At 36.8% G+C, this 20,156-nt stretch overlaps 1 protein-coding gene across 1 annotated transcript; it reads right to left on the bottom strand.

Moving 5' to 3' along the window:
- Window positions 1–411: 411 nt before the first annotated feature.
- Window positions 412–11,529, bottom strand: tmem184c (transmembrane protein 184C). The gene is made up of 10 exons (XM_088922819.1): window positions 10,999–11,529; window positions 9,596–9,726; window positions 8,827–8,863; window positions 6,822–7,027; window positions 6,077–6,151; window positions 5,674–5,767; window positions 4,924–5,036; window positions 4,009–4,108; window positions 3,372–3,543; window positions 412–2,626 (listed from the first exon to the last, which is right to left on the bottom strand). Exons 1-10 carry the CDS (start codon window positions 11,113–11,115, stop codon window positions 2,346–2,348), a joined length of 1,326 nt encoding a protein of 441 aa, XP_088778945.1. The 5' UTR covers window positions 11,116–11,529; the 3' UTR covers window positions 412–2,345.
- Between the last annotated feature and the right edge of the window lie 8,627 nt (window positions 11,530–20,156).

The following is a 20,156-nucleotide window of genomic DNA, read 5'->3' as shown; positions in this document are numbered from 1 at the left end:
AGTACCTGGTGTTAAGTCTAATATTTTGTACAGAACACTCTGACCATGTGGTCAGGAAAATATGAATAGTATGATGGAGTATACATAAACAAGTTGTAGTATTCTTCTATATTTCTGGAAATGAGCTCCTTACTTAGCAAATTTGACTTCATCAGATAATGAAAGCCTAACACTGGTATTTTGTCATATGTGTGTAAACAAGTAATAATATGAGAGAGAGAAGAGGATTCTTCCAACAGTTGACAGTGAAAAGTTATTCAAATACAGCTGCAACAGTGTGTTCAATAGTGAGCACAAAACTCACAACTGCAGTTGGAGCAGAAACATCCGGAACTGGACCTTGCTAAAAGAACCAAAATACATTCAAAAAAAGTATACCATTTAAAACGAGTTTTATAAGAATGCAAATGAATATTCAGACTGTTTATTCAGTAAAATATTTTATGGAATATTTACACCAAAGGCCATTAGATCATTATAGTATCCAGACTTGTCATACAGGACCTTTATGCTACAGTCACAACACTGTACACTGAAAGACATCTGTCCAAGTGACACTTTGCATTCTGCAGTTTAATGAGCTGTGGTGTACAGCATGTAAGGCAAAACAGCACAGTTGCACAACCACTGCTGAAGCTCGTGTTGTACAGTGACGTACATCCCCTTTATACAGGCATTGATATACAAGATACCTGTACGCTAAATTGAATTATATAGCTTCAATGTCAACCAAGCTAAACTAAGTTTTACAATGAAAGCAACAATGGTATTTTTTGCATCTGTGCAAAACTAAATATTTTCAGTAGGTTTCATACCTGTAAATTTGTTAAGATACAGGTTTTTACTACATCTATTATATTAGTCATATCTTTGTATTACAGTCTGGTGGTTTAACTGTTTTATGCTATACCATACTCAAATGAACTTGAGTATCATTTTCTGTTTTTTTTCCACTAATGGTGATTTGCAGTTAAACAAATATATATTTAATTTCACAGAATGTATGGTTTCAACAGGCCCTAAGTTAGAGCACCCCTTTAGTTTGGTTTGTAATCTGTATTCTTTATCAAGCTGATTTAATAGGTGTTTTGTGTCTGCCAGTATTGGCAGATCACAATATTGACTCCAGGGACCAGCAGGCAAGCTTGTAAAAATCATGAGGAAACCCCTTTGTCTGGCCCATAAATCAAAGATAAGGGTATCAAGAAAAAAAATCCTTTTAAGTATAAAAATACAATTTTAACTAAACAAAAGTAACGAAAGCAAAGGGGTCACAAGTCCGAACATTAGTGCTGTTAAATCACACTTTGGATTATGTTATTTTAAGATGTACTATTAACAGCTGTAAACAGTATTAATAACTAATATTTGGCATAGTCTCCTCTTAAGGAAGCAGCAATACAAATCTGTCACACATATTTTAGTGTCATTTTCCAATTTATACACCTAACAGAATGAAGTCCTAAAGGAAGAGTAAGGTTCTATAAATTCCAGCACTACTCATGTAAGGTCTGTCAGTCTTGTTTAGATTTAGTTTTGTTATGGGAATGCTTCTGTGATGGAACCTGTTGCATATCAGAATCAGTACTGACACTTTAAACTGGCTGCACAAGGCCTTTTCAACCTGAGCTGTAACTGAACCGAGGTCAGTGATATACAATGTGACTAGCCCTGTATGGCCAGAGCCATTCACTGTTTGGTTAACACTACACATAGGAATGTGGTTTTAATGGGCAGTTTAATATTGTCAAAATTATCTAGCTCAGTAACTTCAAGTTCATATTCTTCCCCTATGCTAAACACAAGAGCTTCTTTCTGCTTTCTTATAAAAAAAGGCTGGCCTCGCAGATGCTGTTACCAAATAAATTCTGAAATGTGTGAAGTGATCCTTTGACTACAGTTGCAAAGTCCTCACATTTTGAAGCAACAATTAAATAACTGGGCTAATTTAACAGTTAAAACAGCAGATCAATTAAACCAAAGAGAGCAAGACCAATAGAAGCTGCAGGTCCTGCTTAGATATGCAATTTAAACACCACTAGTAACAATTTTTACATTCACAATGCAGAGGCCAACATCTTATGATGACATCAGTTGCTGAGCGCTTCATCGGGAATATCTACACTAACACTACTATACAAAAAACAAAACCATGTGCTTTTTTTCCTTTTGATTTTGGTCGTATGGCGATGTTGGAAAATCAACTTCCATGTTAATTCCCATGTTTACAAATGGGTAAAGCATACCGGCATACCTCGCTTCTGTGCAAAAACTTTTACTTTTAGTTGTATTTTTAAGAAGGGATATATTGTTGCAGAAGTGGAAACCATTAAAGAACTGTGCGGTTAATCTGGATTCGGAAGTACTTTTGTATCCTGAGCCAGGGAGTTGGGGAAGTCCTCGTCCCCCACCTGTGTGGCAGAGCTGAGTCCTGCGGGCGCAGATAAGGAGTGGGGTGTCACTGTGGTCTGTCCAAACCCCTGATAGCGGCCTGTGGGTGATGGTGGCATGGAGGAGGTATCCATGACTGCCTCCTGTGTTCCTCCAGCAAGGAGACTGGTATGCTCATTGTGCTCCTGTTCTTCCCCAAAGTACATCTTTCTTGGACGGCCTAGAACAGTTCTCCCTAGAGAATTAAAACAAATGTTGACAAGAAGTTATTTTTTTGAATGCAACAGGAATGTTAGCAAAAAAGAGTCTTCTTTTTCTGAGCTGTGTGAGTGGGGATGGAGGAGCACAACAGCATTATGGAATTTAACGGGTTGCAGTGCACGAGGTAGTGCAATAAATCAAGTGTCTGCACTTGATTTGCATGATACAAACTTCTAACTTCTTTGCATCAAGTTACTTACATTACCTTGTTTATCTGCACATCACAGCACATGTTAAGAATGTAATAAGACTTTGGAAAACTGGTCAGTGGTTTTAAGAAAAATAAATAGTAATCAAACTTCAGCACTTGGTGTTCTACGAAAAGTGCATCTGAAAGCATCCTTTTGGAGGAAAGGGGTAGACTGGCCCTGTACATTATTTTCTGTGTATAATTATTTAAAATAAAAACCTTGCAATTAACAAGAAGCTTATAACTGAAAGTAACATTTGCATTTAATAAGCTTCTTAAGAATATAGTTCACCTTAAGAGAATAATAATCCAACACAAGTAATGAACAAAGACTAATGGTATCACCATTTTCTGTATATGTGCGAGACTTCTGACTAACGTACAAAACCTAACTCTGACTTGCTGCAAACTAGGACAAATACCACATTTTAGTCCTGGGTCGCAAAATAGTATGTGATACTACACATAACTCCTAATGTGCTTTGTGGAGTCGGGCGTCTTAAACTCAGGGTGTAAAAAATGAGCTCACCAACGTTCCGCACTTGTTCCGATATGTCAGCTCTGATGTCTGAGATGTCCCACATGGCAAGGAAGGAGTCAAAGCATGAGCCCTCCTCAGCCTCTTGGATGTAAGGCTTGTAAGTGAAGCTGTAGTGGTGAGCAATTGCAGCGAGAAACATCTCCACACAGATGATGAAGTCCTGAAAGCCAGATTTCATTCAATTCAATGAGTGATATAGCCCTTGTTAAGTTGAACATCTGACTAGCCTGATCTGCATTTATGCACAGTGTTCCAAAACCACTGATAAAAAGGCAAAGAGGACCATAAATAACAATGCAAGCCATTTACATTGAACATTTATGACATAGTTAACTTTTCACTGAGGATTGCAAACTTAAAATATCCTCTGTTCCACAAAAAACACTTTTAAATGAATTCCTCTATACTTAAAAGTTAAAACATTTCTTGCTGTACAAGGTAGATTTATAATGAAAAATAGCATACGCTCCAAAAATAAAGAAGGAAATAAAGAAACAGTTTCCTTCGTATACCACTTGGCATGTCAAACTTTAGGTCTATAACCAGAAGAAAAGAAGGTAGGATTTTTCCCTTTAGCCTTAGTTGTTGGTAACCAAAATGCACAAGAAAAGACAACGAACCTTACCTGTAAACCTGTGGCCACAGCTTCCACACTGTCCCAGTCCCAAGTGTGAGAATCAGAAATGACCCCTACTTTAACCAGAAAAGCGATGAACACTGCTTGCCTTAAAGAGAGTAAGGACACTTGTAACTAGCTTATAATATGCCTGCCACATGTAAACAAAAACTTGAAAATACAGTGTTGCATAACATTAACACATAAAATCCGAAAGGAAAGTAATGAGTTGGCATTCATGAAAAGCACAATCTTAACAATATTAGAAAAGAAAATCTACTTTTTTGGTTTTAGCCACATGCACTTCTCATATTCTTTTAACACTGATGGACTATAGCCAAAGAGAAAGCATTAGCTATGTTTGTTTAGCATTTACTACCAAACATTGGGTTTATCCCATGAACACTTGTTAGGGGTATGCCACAGAAAACTAAATACTAAGGTAGTTATTGCTTATTGCTTTTGACAAAGCTGGATTCTCCTGTCACCTACAGAGGTATGCGAGAACTGAAAGCATATGAATTGTAGGTTCAAAATTACAAACACCAACAACTATTTTAAGTTTCCCATCACCATGACTGTCATACCAATGATAAGTTAATAGACTTGTCAACTGAAAACCATGACACATTGTTTCATACAGACAATTATTTCAATGACAGAATAGAATGCTGGTATGCTGGAATCTGAATGCACTAAGATCCATACTGCTGCAATACTGAATCCCTTATAATGCCATGGTGGGGGTAAGTGCAGGTTTGATGCTATTCATCACATATTTCTATTCAATTGAGAAACAAACTCTAACATATTATACTGTCACATTTTCTTAGTGTGTAAAGTCTAATGTAAAGATTACTTGAATATCCCTTACAAAAGCCGAGTAGTATATGACATGATTGGAAATATACATCTGTAACCTACCAGAATGACACAAACACAACCAGTTTCACACAAAGGAATTTCCCAACAGGGCGGATTGGGTTGAGCTCCTCTCTCAAAGCCTTATAGAACAGCACAAGGCAGTACATGGCAAACTGGAAGTAAAAAGAAGAGTTTCAGCATCACTTATTCTGTTTTCCACTGATTTATTCAAATCCTCTTTTAAGTAAATTACAGAAAATACATTTTCAATACACTCTCGAAAGAAGTCAAGCATGGATTCTGACTTGTATGAAATAAGAATGTGGGTTGGTATCATGCTTAAAATAACAATGAAATAAAATAATGAAATAAAACAGAAAAACAAATTACAACCTAACACTTTGTTTCAATGTGTTGTTCAACATCTGGATTAAATTCATATTTAGAACATCTCTGGAGAACCTTTATACTGTAACAAAGGAGACACCAATACGAGGAGAACATCTCTTCCTTAAAATTCAATAAACGTATCTGCTCACTATGTACAGATGCAGAATTTATATCTGTGTTAATAAAATTTGATTATATGAAAGCATAATATGTCTTCTGTTTATTAATTAATTGATTTCCAAAAAATCATCTGCAACTTGAACCTACAAATCCTCACATAAATTTCTTTTACAATAATTGTAAAACTACTGCTCCTACGGTTATGTTTTGACCTAGAACATCTCAGTTTCATGGACTCAAAACAGACTATTGCAACCATTGGTGTGAAAAATCTAGATTCTCAAGAGACAGTCACTGTACCAGTTGTGAGACGTTGTTGACGATCACCAGGAAGGTCCATGCATTTTTTGAGCTGAAGTTTCCTTCATCATACACACCACACAGCTGACAAATTCTTTGAAAAGCAAAATAAAACACTAATGTCATTTTTCTATTTAAAAGTAGAAAATAGGTCTTGTACTATAAGCAATACTTGCTGAGAGGAATCACTGTCTTTAAATAGCTTCATCAGTTTTGTCCTATATAAGCATTTACCTTTGCATAACTGAGAAACTGGTTAAAATACAGAAAAATGGCAATGGCAATGATTAAAATGTTTAGAAACTTAACTAAATTCCTCAAGAACTAAACATTCTTATTTCAATTTTATAAACCCGATCAACGTGATAACTCAAAATAAAGCAGCGTGGAGTATTTTACTTACAATGCTATAATTGTGGTAAAAGGTCTCACCACTGTGTACTGTAAAACCCCCAGCTTGCACCTAAATAACAGCACCCTGCAGGAAAAGCAAAACGGAAGTTATAGCATCTATAAAAAGGAAAGCACAATGAAGACATGAAGAGATACAGTAAGAAAGGTTTATTCCATGCTGAAATTAGAAGAAAAGAAACACGATGTTTCGGCTGTGGAGCCTTCTTCAGGTGCATCTATTTGATTGGGGATCCCACATACAGTATCATGGCCAGCAAATGCAGTATGCAGTTTGCTTAAGCACCAAAAACGGCGAAAACACCGTTTGGTGTTTCAACTGTCTCATCAACTAAAGCAGACTAAAAGATGCACAATGTTCGATTGCTTAGATAATATCAGAAGCATCTTCACTTCATTTTCTGGCAGTGTTTCAAATCTCTAGATTTAAAGGTCTCTTGATTATTAAATTATTTTTTCTGAATCTGACAGCAAGTGTTATCCAAGACAAGATAAAAAGTACTACAATTTACAAATATATGTAATTTGCTGTCATTAACTATTCAGACAGCTTATAGCTGGAAAACTGGAAACTGTCCATAGTCTGCAGAACCATAAAGCATTTCTTAGGTCTACAGGAACATCTAGCATCTATAAGAACATTACTGTAATAACCATCTTTATATTTCATGAAAATTCACCCTTCTAATTGTATAAGTACTTTAAAACCTGTGATTAGAGAAATAACTGATACTCACTCTCCCATAGGCCATGGTGGACAGCAACATAATGGAGGTAGATGTCTTTGCTGCTCTTTGACTTCCAGCATCAGCACAAGACTAGGATACTGGTTGCTCAGATAGTTCAGCAGAAAAATCATGAAGTTATAAATGACATATGCTTCATAACATTCTCTGCACGTGTCAACGTAGATTGCAATGCTAGGGTACTTCAAAGCAATCCACTAAAGGAACAAAAGAAAGAATAATTAAATTATATTTCAGCATGTCAATATATGTATTAAAAGGGTTGCATTTTTATACATTAATGTACACAATACATACAGTAGCAATAACTAGTCCATAAAAACACTATTCGACCTCCTAAAACAACATTTTAACTGACGCATACTAGTCTATTTATATTAATATTTAGAATATTTCCAAATAATAGGAGGCCAATGGACCCATCTACCTTGTTTGGTAATAAGTAGTTAATTGAACCAAGGATCTCCAGGTGATTCTTGAAAGAAAACAGGGAAAAGGGTTCCAACATGGATGGGTAGCTTCTCCTATAATGCCCACACTCTTTGGGTTAAGAAGTGCCTCCTGTTTTCAGTTTTAAATGCAGATCCACATGACTTATTTAAATCAACCACACTTACAGTAGGTACGCATTTGTGGGTCGCTTTAGAAAATCTGTTACATTTAAATGCATGGCTGTAAACAATGAAAAACCTCTCAAAGAATTATTTGTATCTCTGAACAGCTTCAAACTATATCTGTTTCCAAGGTTTACAGCTTCTTCAACTGTGCTCTGAATGCATGATGCCTGTTCTGGCTCATCCCATATTGCACATTAGCCAGACAGACATATAGGTAGTGGACAAAAAAATGGTGATATCAGTGTAAATTTGCTTAATGCGCAAGTACAGACTGTAAACACAATGGCACAGAGCATGTCTAGCATTTGGTAGGAGCAATACAACACCATTTTTCTACAAGAAAGTCAATTAATTCATGCCTGGTTGAGGGAGATTGAAAATACCATCTCAATTATCTTTCAGGAATATTCCATAAATGTTCAACTGAGTTCAGGTCAGTGACTGAGAAGGCCATGACATCATGTGGATCACATCATTGTCATCAAACCACTGGGAGATCACACGTGCTCTGTGCATTGTCATCCTGGAAGATACCCCTACTAGCAGGAAAGCAAGGCTGAAACATTGGGTGAAAATAATCCCTCGGTACTAGTAAATAGAGATTAGCATGTAACTTGCACTCTTAAAGAAAAAAGTGCACCCAAACCATGCCAGAAAAATGCACCCCCTACATTAACAGAGCCACTGGAACCAAGCACTTGCAGTCAACTACTCTGCAATCCCCTGCCTATTTTGTCTTGCACTTCAAATCACAATATCATAATCTTGGAGTGTGTGCTTGCCGCACACTATTGCTGATTATCTCTCCCTTGAATTTCTATGCTGACATCAACTTTGCCTTTGAAACATCATCCAGTCATCACTGACGCTGCTACAAAAAGCACCCCAACAATCACCCCTCTTTCAAAATCTGAAGTCTGCTCTTGCAGGCTTATCAGCATGAATACATGCAACCATGTCTGTTCATCATTTGTATAATCCACTCTACACCGTTGGGATGATATTTGCTTAATTAATGTATGAAACGCATGTGGAAACCTTTGCTTTCAGTATACTTGTTGCCCTCATTTACACAAATATTTCCTTTTCCTTTGCACTACCTGTAAATGGGACAGACACACTGTTTTCAATTTCCTAACCTAAATATAAACTATATTAGCTGTGAGACACAAATTGTGTAAGTGTTCAGATGAGAAAACTGTGGATTAAAAATGCATTGCACAGTCAGAGTTAATGCAGATACTCAGAATATTGAAATACAATATAATGCGTGAACTATACATTCACCTTACATAGCTGAACAATGAATCACAAAAACCTTTAGTGTCTCTACCATATGACATAAAAGGAATTTGTTTAAGATCTTTACCAGTACTTACACTGTCTAAGCTGTATATTGGCACCATCCATAATATCCTGATGAGAAAAAGCAAAATACAAAGACTTAAAATCATAATGAATGTTTTTAAAAACAATGCAAATGTCTGCTTTACTAATATACCCTGGTAATGAAGTCTTGGTATTATCTATATGGTCTTAACATGACCAGGCAGAATAAACATGCTGCATTTACACTAAACTCTGGCCAATGAAATTAAAGTCTTCCATATTCATCACTGTGGGTATCTTTAAGGTTCTGCAAAAAAAGTTAAAACTGCACGACTGCTTATTTGTTAATAGTCCAAGAATTACCTTGTTTAAAGAAATTTACAGTATATCAATTTAGGAACACATTTCAGGATTTTGGCATTTCTTTAAGAGCAAGTAGGAGCAATGATTGATGAAAAAAATGTATTCTTAAATAATTTACAACAATTAAAATTAAATTTAGAAAAAATATAATATACGCATGTAGCCTGAGTAAAAATGAATCATTCGACAAATGGACATTCACAGCAAGCAAACAATATTTGTAGCCAATTCCATGTTTAACAGTTCAGTTGCACCAAAAGGTAGATTTGAACCTGACCCGCTCTCACAGAATAAATACAAACTGGACACTAAGTTAACAAGAGCTCATATGCAGGAGAGCTGCCATAGTTTTTGCACTGACTTTACATGCACATATGTACACATGTAAATGTGACTATATGCACTAACAACATCTGCACCTTTGATGAGTAATGTTATACTCAGGGGAGGACTCACCTGATAATTGGCTTCTGGAGTTCAGGTTGAGTATAATGCACAAGATGCTGCAGGATTCCCCAGAGAGAAATAGGTATCGTCATAAACACAAATATCCCTGCAATGAACCATGCTTTATTGTGTGTCCCAACCTGAGGGTGACAAAGGAAACAACAATGTAACAGACCCACCTATGGCTATGAAACTACATGATGTCACATACAGCCGGCTTGACTATATTCTTCAGGTCACAAAATGTTGGCTACATATGGTTCAGTGAGGATTTGTGCCATGCTCCACACTTAATGAAGAAATGTGAAGAGGACTTTAAAAAATGGAAAATGGAAAACTCCATAAAACAGAGAGAATCTGTAATGGATCAAAGTTGTTATTTTTATACTTCTGAACATGGCATATAATATACCTAAAAAATCATATTTACCCCTATGTAAATATTTTAAGTATTCTGAAATGCAGGCTACATAACATTTCATAACCTCCAAATCCAGCTATAATAGTGTCAAAACTGCTCCCACCAAATCTTGTCTTAGAAGGGTGAATATATAACTCAGGTTTTGCTCTTGTCCATAAAAGTGTATAGTTTTAGTATTCTAGTTAAAATATAAACTAGAATACTCATGCTACAATATAGAACATGAATTACAGGGATGGATACTTTTGCAAGGCACTATCTACAAGGTATGACAATGTGAACAGTGAATATTCAAAAATATGTAAATATTTTTCAATTATCCTAGTGACATAAGCAGTACTGCTTTTCATATTTATCACATGTCAATTCACACATAAAGATCTGGGACTATACCTGCATTACACTGAATCCGAGTTTAGTTACTGTTTATTAAAGACCTACATTTGAATCCTGCTGTACATACAATGCAAACGTCACTCCGCAATTACGTGGACGAGACCAAATTTAAGATCTCGGAAAACGATTTGCTACAGCACACTCCAAGAGACACTTCAGCGGCTGCATTTTTGTATCTAAACAGCAACAAATCAAATAAGATCGAGAATTGTGTGAAACTACTACTTTATGTATTTTGAAACGTTGCATTCCTGTAGAATTCGCTTGCTTATCTTATAAGACACGTTATTTTTAAAATAAAAGTTCTCACGTCCCATTTACCAAGTCATATTTTGCTCTTACCACCCATCCCTCCTGTCTGCAATTGTTTTGCATCAGTATGTGAGAGGACCAGATAATGTGATTGGTGTGGCTGTTGACTCATCCTGTAACGATCCGCAATCTTAATACCATATAGTGATATCATTCGGCTACCTGACAGGCATCGATTTGGTGACAACAATACACAGCTTGTTGTTGTTTTCCCCCCCAGCAGTCATAGGCCGGACCAAATACACCCTTTAACATCCTAAACGAAGAACGATTTTAATCTTACCTCCGATTTCTGCAGCTCCCAGACGCAAAAAGGCAAGACCACTAGCAACAGCAGTATGTACAGTACGACCACCAGCGGTCTGATCCACCGCCTCCAGTTTCCGCAAGTGCAAGGCATCTCTCAGTTACTGTTCGTACATTCAATGTGTGCCGCAAAGTGCAAATACAACGCTCAGCTACCAATCCAGAACATGAAGACGACAAAATCTTAAAACATGTTCAGGGTTTAGAAGTGGCAGCATAAAGGCGGTTGACATACTCTGAAATCACGAAACTGTCACGGTCGATAACTGTAAATAAAGCATATTAGCGTTATTTGCTGCACGTTTCGTGTTCCTCCAACAAAACAAACACAGTCATTGTTACAAGTGACAAGTGTCACAGCTCGTTAACCTAACGAATGCCAAACATACGTGAAAACTTTTTGTATTGTCAGGGATGTTACAGAGGAAAACAAGTTTGCCTCACAAACAATGCACCCCCTGTATTTTCTTCAGTTTTGTCATTTCTTCGCGACAACCAAACCAGATTCATAAGGTCCGACCCACTTGCTAAATTCTGATTGGGTTTTTGTGTTACGTCGCCATAAATCTCTTTATTAAGTGGACATTCTACCTATCAATCAACATCTGGTGCAACACGAGGTTGTGTTAAAGTAAATGGTTTGGTTGGTCTATCACTCTCAAGAAAATACGATTTCAGGTTTGTTCACTGTAGTTTAAGATGTGCAGTCAGGTGATGTGCGACTTGAGATGGCTGATGATGCGTATTGGTGCTTTTACCAGTTCATTACCAGGGTATATTAGTGTTATACTCTTAACAAAAAAGATTAAAATAAATAAGTCTGAGGATACGTATAATAAAAACCTCATTATTTTATACAGTTACTTTCATGTCAAGATATCTCAAATCGCCTTATTGTGGAAGTAGAAACGACTTGCTGAGATAGAAAAAGGAACGCAACTTATTGAAAGCTAGAACATGTTATTATCCTAAATAAATGTGACACAGTATTAATTACTATAGAATTCTAAGCATTTCATTGCACTTGTGCATATGACAAATAAACTGAACTGAATTCCATAGATAAGTTGCCTCTAGAAGGCCTCTATGTTTTACCATAAAGTTTGGTGAGTTACAGTATAAGCTTGTTTTTATCTCATCCAAACTAAACTGTATATACTGTATACAATGTCTACAAAAGTAGTATGAGAGCAACTTACAACTTGTTACAACTTTTTTTTTGCTTTATAACCAGACAATTTGTATTTGTGGTCACAGGATCAATAAGAATGATACAGTATGTACATTATAATATACCTTTTATTTTAAGTAATTCAGTTCAGTTCATATTAGAAAGTTAGAACCTCCCGGCCACTTAATGAGTCTTAAAAAAATATTGAAATGGAATCAAATTACAACTTTTTAAATCCAAAATAATTTACAACATACTGTTCACAGCTAGTATGAAATGCAGCATTTTAAAGATTTACTTTTTCAATAATCTTCCCAAACCAATTACCTGCCAATAAATTCAGTATGCACAGAAGTGTCAACTAATTTTCTCAGATTTGCTTTAGTTTCACAAGATTATTTTCAGGCCATTGAGTTTTAGCAAACCAAGCCACTGACAGGAGTTGTGCAGTTTCTTCAAACTAGTGTTTATGCAATGCACACTGCGAATATATATATTTTTTTAAGTCTTGTTCAGTTTCAATTATCATTTCTCGTTTTGTGAACCAACCGCTGTTTTACTTAGCTCCCAGCAGCTCATATAATGAGCGTCATAAAACAGCAAATGTCACAATGTGGTGAAGCGGAACACCTTACTTGGGTAAGTTTTTTTAGTTTACTTGCTTAAAGTCTATTTGAATTAATTCAAACAGGTCAGGATATATAAAAATTTTTTTGTAACAAATAAACTTGTTTGATTAGCCTTGTAATAACATGACTTATGGATAATGTTAAGAGTTACAGCACACAATGTTAAAGAATATGTTCTATTTGTTATTTAGATTAAAGTTGTATGATTGATATGTAGGTTTTAGGATGAAAAATGGCAAGACTCCACAGGGAATCAAATACACATTGATGTGATATTCACGTGGAACACAGTCTGTATTGTTAATAAGTTAAGTGATTGTATTTTTGTAAATTGTATATTTATGTTTTACTTGAGGAAGTACTGAGAATATTTTCCATGAGTTTAAAACTGAAGAAATGCCATACTGTGGTGAAACGCAACAGCGTAAATTTACAGATGTACAGTAAACTAAATTAATGTGTTGTGCCTGGAAGGGCATGTTGTAACTATGCGTAGTTCTGGACCCTGTGCAGACGATATAATCCGGAAGTAAGTGGAAAAGGTTAACGGGGAGGAGATGACGAGAATCAGGGCAGGTTGACGAACAGGGGGGCGTGACGACAGTGAACTGGTGCTCGGGGGGCGTGGCCATGGCAAGTCATGTCCAACGGTGTCCAGGGGGAAATCCGGGGCGAAGTCCATGGTCCAAATCCAGTTGATCCATCCGAGACGAAGACAAGACAGAGTTAAAAACCGGAACAGGATCCGGTACAGGGAAAGGGAAATTAAAACAGGATGACAAGGCCAGGCACTCTGAGCCCCAGACTTAGCAGGGTCAGGACACCGATAGGAGGTCTACTGTATCCCCTCAAGCCGCAGACGTAGGGCGACTTGATGGTAGGCGGGCCTCCGGGCGTCTGTCTTCCAATGCAGAGCTGGGAGTAGCGAGAGCGCCCGGCTTAAGTAAGGAGGATCAGGATTGAGGAAATCAGCAAAATGTGAAAGAGCCGGAGCGCCCTTTAGAGTAGGCTGAAGCACTGCCAGATGTTTACCTAGTCTCAATTTTTATCTGAATCTTTATGAATTTAATTTGCTTCTTCTGCGGTTTTGGTAAATCTTCTTATCTGCAAATTTCACTAGTTTCACTAGTAGCCAGAATCCAGATCACTGATATAAAGTTGTAAGAGTATCTGTCCTTGTTCAGTGCCTTGTGGTACTGCACTAAATGCATTACCCCAGTTTGAAATTTCACATCTTGAATGGGGCAGTGGGATGGTACAGTGCAAGTTCTGTCATTTCACAGATCTACAGTCTTGGATTCAAATCTGTCTGTCTGTGTTGAGTTTGCATGTACTCATGCAGGTTTTCTCTGGGTACTCTGGTTTCCTCTAAAACGTGTTTAAGCACAATGCTGTCCACGCTAATCGGCATCTCCACAGTGCCCGCTATATGTGTGTGTTGTAGCATCCTACTCAGCATGTAGTCATACCTTGAGCTATCCAGGGCAGACTCTGGTTCACTGCAACCTTCTGAAGATAAAGAGAGACACTAATGCCAGGAAAGTAAAGCTGGGGAAGACATTTTTTGTGCGACCTGGTTAACACACCAACACATTCAATTCCTTTAAATATCAATTATTACCACTAGAGGTCCTTGTAACTCAATAAGTCACACCAGCGTGCTTATCTTCAAAAACTTCAGAAAAGGCTTTCCTGTATTTAGCTGAAAGATTTGAAAAGGTTGTACATTAGGAAAGTATCTTTTAAGGTTATATGGTTGACTTATTTCCTCAATAATATAGTTAGAAGACTGTTGTTGTTATTTGTTATTTGCTTAACAGACACTCTGATGCAGAGCTTCTTACCATGTACCGTATTAAATTACATCAAATCTGAGAAAAAAGAACATGTATGAAGGTACAATGAGGTAAAAAGAAAAATTAAAACTAAATGAATAATATGAGAATTAGGCTAGTACAAGCTGGGAAAACAATGCCACACAAACTAAATGAAGATTTAAGAACTAAAACAACATAGAGGTAGTGTGAATACTGAGCATTAGTGTCAGTGTCCTGTAGACATGCATTCTGTGTTCACAGTGAGTAAATGCAACTGGAAAGTTACACTGCCAGTTTGAGAATTAAACAGATCAGTGCAATACCGTGTGAGAGTTATTGAAGAATGCAGCTGAGACGCCTAGCTTGCTGCCTAAATATGAGTCTCAGGAGGACCCATGAAAAGGGGGTCAGGGACTGAGCAGTATGATTTCTATGGGTAGTTCATCCCTGCTCTGGGGGGATGAGGGTGGAGATTGGAGGGGTTCTGGAAGTGAGGGAGAGGGGTACAGGACGTCTGAGGGAAGAGAAGCAGCAGACAGGGCAGTTGAAACAATAACAACAAAAGTTTCCCACATAAAAATAATCAGCAGTACCTCACACATATTTTGGAAGAACAATAATGATAAAAGACGATCCTGGTAACAATTTATGAAGATAGCTCAAGCTAACTAATCATATTATACAGTACATCTAAAATTAGGGATTCCCAAATCCAGCCCTGGAAGGCCATAGTCTTGTTGGTTTCTTTTCAGCATTCCTGTAACTCTAAATGATGGGGCATGAAGGAGTGTAGCCCTTCTGGAATGGAGCTGATTGGAGTTGAGAACTCTCTCTTTACATAAATTACGCTTGTAAAAGTTTCTTCATACTTTTTTTCTGTTGTGTGCCTGTCAGACTTGTAATGTCTATATATGTTGCATATTGTGTGATGATGAGTATAGAGCAAGTGGAAACAACATTTAGACAGCACCCAGATGTTGGCTAAAGCTGAAAAAGTAGTAGCAGGAGCATGGATGAGCAAGTGTGTATAGACCCAGAACCCGAAAATCTCAGTTGTGGTCCTGCTGATGTACCCTTGAGCAAGACCTTTGTGTAGATCATTCTGGTGATTGATCACCAGCTGTACAAAAGTGTTAGCTGAATAAATGATTAGTTTTTAAGGTTATGAATATATGTGAAGTATTTCTGTTTTCACCAGTTTTTTTTTGCTTGCTTTCTCTCCCAGTAAACAATCCTTCTCCTTTATACTTGATCGGGTACATAACATATACACTACTGCAGTATCTTTAGTTACTGCTGCCGTGACACCTATACAAATGGATTAACATCCATATGTCAACAGTACATTGCACAGTACTGCAGATTAAAGCCGTTTTACATTTATAGTTTTTTCAGCTCCACATTCTAAATACATATCCTAATGGCATTTCCTCATTAAGGGTGTAGTGTGGAAAGTAAATTTAAAATTCCTTGTAAAACAATTTTTTGCTGATGATAGAGGATATGTAAAACCAGATTAAAATTATTGCATAAAGGAGGGAATGATAATTAATAACATTAGTAATTCCTTGCATTTTATCCCAAGAAGTTCTAGTTGATTTACCACTGAAGTGCACACCTACCTGGGTGACACACTGGAGCCATCATGCACTAGCAGCTCACTATACTGTAAATTTTAGGTAGAGAATTGCTTCACCAATTGAATCAGGGGGGGACATTAGGCAGGTTAGGTTGTAGAAGGCCAGAGTGGAATTCAGTTAGGACACTGGGATGATACACCTAAACTTCCAAACAGTCCCTAGGGATCTGTAATGACCACCATCTAAATTCTCATCAAAGCATGGTATCTCCTACAAGACAAAGGGAAAGAGTCCACCAGTCTTCTACTGGTCCACCAAGACAAGTTACAACAGCAGGCTGGTTTTCCCGGGGGACTCCCATTCCCAGAATGGACCAAGTCCAGTTGTGTTTAGCTGCTGAAATCTGACAAGATTAGGCTAGATTGTGGTAATGCTGTTGCGAAATAGTCTCTTTACAGGAGCATTAAGAAGAAATTTTCTGAAGTATGTGTTCTTAATTGGTTTCATGCTTATTGCACAACACAGAAAACAACAACAAAAACTACCTTATTTACTTTGTTCAAACATATCCACAGGGTATAAATACAGCACCAGTAGATGTACTATCGAGTTATTAAAATAACATTAATTATTGAGGATGTTGTCTTATTGCAGAGATACTTAGAGTCTTGGCACTAAAAAGACGAAATCCAAAATTTAGTAATAGATAGGAAACAGCAGTTTCACAAAGTGAAGAAAAGCTTTTTATGTAAAAAGAAAACATTTTAAGGAGTCAGGAACAGTCAGAAATGTTATAATCTGCTGGTTTCTTATGCATTATTTAAAGCTTTCTAAATCTGTGTTCTGACTATTTAGCTTTTTTAATGACTTTCATGACTCACAGTCCACGAATTCTTGTGAACACAGAGCTGGAGAGGTTCATTGTGCCCTAAAGGTCCATTTCAATTAGCATTTTAGCAGCGAAGGAAAAATAAAGTTTAATTTAATTAGTTTCTGAGCATGAACCTTCCAGATTCCAATGCTATTCATTATGATTTTTAGTAGATTTGTACTCTCTTACAGTATGTTCTCTAACAAAATTAATCATACATTTATGTTTCCTTTTTTTTATATGGAGTAAAATGTAACAGTTTAGAGTTAGAATAAAGGATAAAGAAAATTGCTCTTCAGTAGCAAAGTATTTGAAATCCATAAAATCTCTCGGATGCCACGTGCTTATGCTTTTCCTGAGATACAGTATATCCACAATTACACTATATATACATACATTTATATTTATTACCATTGTGGTGAAAAACACAGTTAAAATTAACTATATGCGAGTTATAGCTTAATCCCTGAAATGGTCAGCCAGTCTTTTTCTTGATTTGCGATTTTCCTAAAACGGTTAGAAGACAGAGAACATGTCAGAGCACTAAGGATCAAAGATCTCTCTAAGCCAATCGTTCCCCATTTTAGCTCTCACGGTCATGACATCCTTTTACAGGAATTTCAGGACTCCTACTCCAAAAATTCATAAGAAACCAAGATTAGCCTGAAACTTGGATCGCACCTTCCATCGTCTCTCAGTGATAGTGATTTAAAAAAAAAACCTCTACATTAATTTACAGATTTCTGCTTTCTCCCAGTTATCCCTTGGTTTAAACCATATTTCTCACTCGTCTTTGTCCATGATCACCTGCTCTATTGTTTGTTTTCCTGTGTTTTATATCTCTGCTACATTCCTCTCTCTTTTGAAGAAGACTTAACTGTCAAAATGTTGTGTTTCTTGTTTCTACTTTTCAAAGTGGAAATGACCTTTACTGTGACCTTTGTAGCCAATGCACACCTGTAGTGATTAGGTGGTTTGTCAAAACCAAAACAATAGCTGTTCTTCTCCACTTTTTCTCCTCTCTCGACTATCACTTACCTTTATCTCACTCACTGTCCTCTGCACCTATCTCTACAATAAAACTCCTTCTTTCTACAGCAACTCCTTTCTCCACAGTAAATAACACAGCACATAGACACAACTTTATACACAATGCCCCTTCTGCTTTTTCATATGTAACCAATTGCAGATTTGCTTGTTGTTATTTGAACCTTAAGCAAGTGAAGGACTATAAGATAGATAACACAGGGCTCACATTTTGCTGATTAAAAGTTTCACAGGTAAGACAAAATGTAATATTGGACAGGGGTATGGTTGTATAAAAAATGTCGGTTTTTAGCTACATGTATATTTGTTATTATCTATATGCTTTCCTCCTTTATCCACACATATTATCATCTGGCAATAACTCACATGACAATGACATACTGGATTCAGGTAAGCACTGTATGTGTTTATTTCTCTGGTTTCCATGACTATGTCATCACCACCCTGAAATCAAAACATAGACTCTGATGTTTGGAAATAGAAATTATTTTCTGCTCCAGGAGGAAAGGGGAGAGGTCCAAGTTGGATAAGAGGGGGATGGATTACAGGGTTGGTTGATGGTCTCAGTCTCTTTTCCCTTCCTTTCAGAATTCAGCTTACTTCAGGCTGGTGAGCATAGGAGACACAGGAATGAGCACATAAGGAATTAAGTAGGCAGAAAGCCCAAGTCTGAAGGGAGGAAGGAGAAGAGGGTGGATGTCTGAGGGTACTGAAAGTTAAGAGAATAAGTCATTAAGGAAGAACATACAGATAGCAGAGAAAATGAAGTGAGGAAGGGTGTGACGACAGATCCTACATTGGAGGGGTTAGAGGAAGTATGATGGTGGGAATTTGGTGGGAGTTGGTGGGAAAATGAGAAGAAGTAGTCAGTGTCTGTCTGTCAGATAAAACTAACTCATTCATTTTGCTGACTTGTAGTTCACAATCTTCTAATTCCTGTTAATGGCCTGTTAAACATATGTCCCATTTTGTCACCAGGCAAATCTCAGTCAGAGCTTATGCATTTCCACAACATGACAAGTTGTTTGGTCCAGGGTAGTTATCACCTACACAGACTGTAAATGTCAGTCCTGGTATTTAGTTGCTCATCATTAACAGGGTTTTGAGCTTCAATGTATGAGTACACACCACAAAAAGGTCATGACAGATGTATCGTAGCAGGTTGTCAGGACTCAATGATGTCGCGATTTTCTTATTGAATGTCATTTTCAATGTCACAGCCCTCCAAGCGATTTTGATTCTTGAAGAATATTGCCCTTTGCCCACAGAGGACAAGTATTTAAATGTCATTGTTTTCAAGAATAAAATTACAGGAGAGGAATTCATTGGCTCAGCCGTTAGTAACTGGTTAACATTTATATGCCGCTGTACTTATTTTCTGGAATTTCTGCATTTCTTGGTGATTTTACTTCAACATAATTTTTTAACAATAAAAAAGGAATACTGTATTCTCCATATAAACATTTAATCAATTTACATTGGTGCAAATAAAATTGTGTTTATCTAATAGCTGTTTTATTGCCCAAAATTATCTAAACGACTATGTTGCTTTTAGTAGTTGTTAATTATATGATTTTAATTTTCCAATGACAGTTTGGTCTGTGGTGTAGACAAGGTACTTTGACAAATCCATCCTACTTTGTTAATGTTGTTATTTATTGCCAGTGTCATTCAATGTTTGTAGTACAGATTGTTCATTAAATTTATATATGTCCGTATGGCTTTTTATGAATTAGAAATGGTCTTAAAACACACACAGAAGCATAAGGAGTATTTGTGTCAAGGGCTGTCTTTTTAAAAGTACCTAGAAAATAAGGTACTTATTTATTTACTAAGGTACTCAATCTTTGAAATGAGCTGGAACCAAGGGTGTTTTCCATAAAACTGCTAAAGGTGAAATCACTTATAGAAAATAAGGTACTTATTTATGACCAACCCAGGTCAGGTCAGCCATGTACTGTACAGTTGTCAAAGAGATAGCTAAGGCTGTGCACACATGAAAGCATCCATTACAAAAACA

This window comes from Atractosteus spatula, chromosome 1 (assembly GCF_055471065.1).
Source record: "Atractosteus spatula isolate fAtrSpa1 chromosome 1, fAtrSpa1.hap1, whole genome shotgun sequence".
In the NCBI taxonomy this organism is placed as follows: domain Eukaryota; kingdom Metazoa; phylum Chordata; class Actinopteri; order Semionotiformes; family Lepisosteidae; genus Atractosteus; species Atractosteus spatula.
This window is presented reverse-complemented; position numbering and strand designations above follow the sequence as displayed.

Excerpts from the sequence above, each read along its gene's own strand:
- tmem184c (XM_088922819.1), bottom strand. The coding sequence starts at position 11,115 with ATGCCTTGCACTTGCGGAAACTGGAGGCGGTGGATCAGACCGCTGGTG. Across the intron at positions 6,152-6,821 it reads CCACCATGGCCTATGGGAGA|GGTGCTGTTATTTAGGTGCA; the intron begins GTGAGTATCAGT and ends CTTTTCCTGCAG. Across the intron at positions 2,627-3,371 it reads GGAACAAGTGCGGAACGTTG|GGAGAACTGTTCTAGGCCGT; the intron begins GTGAGCTCATTT and ends TTAATTCTCTAG.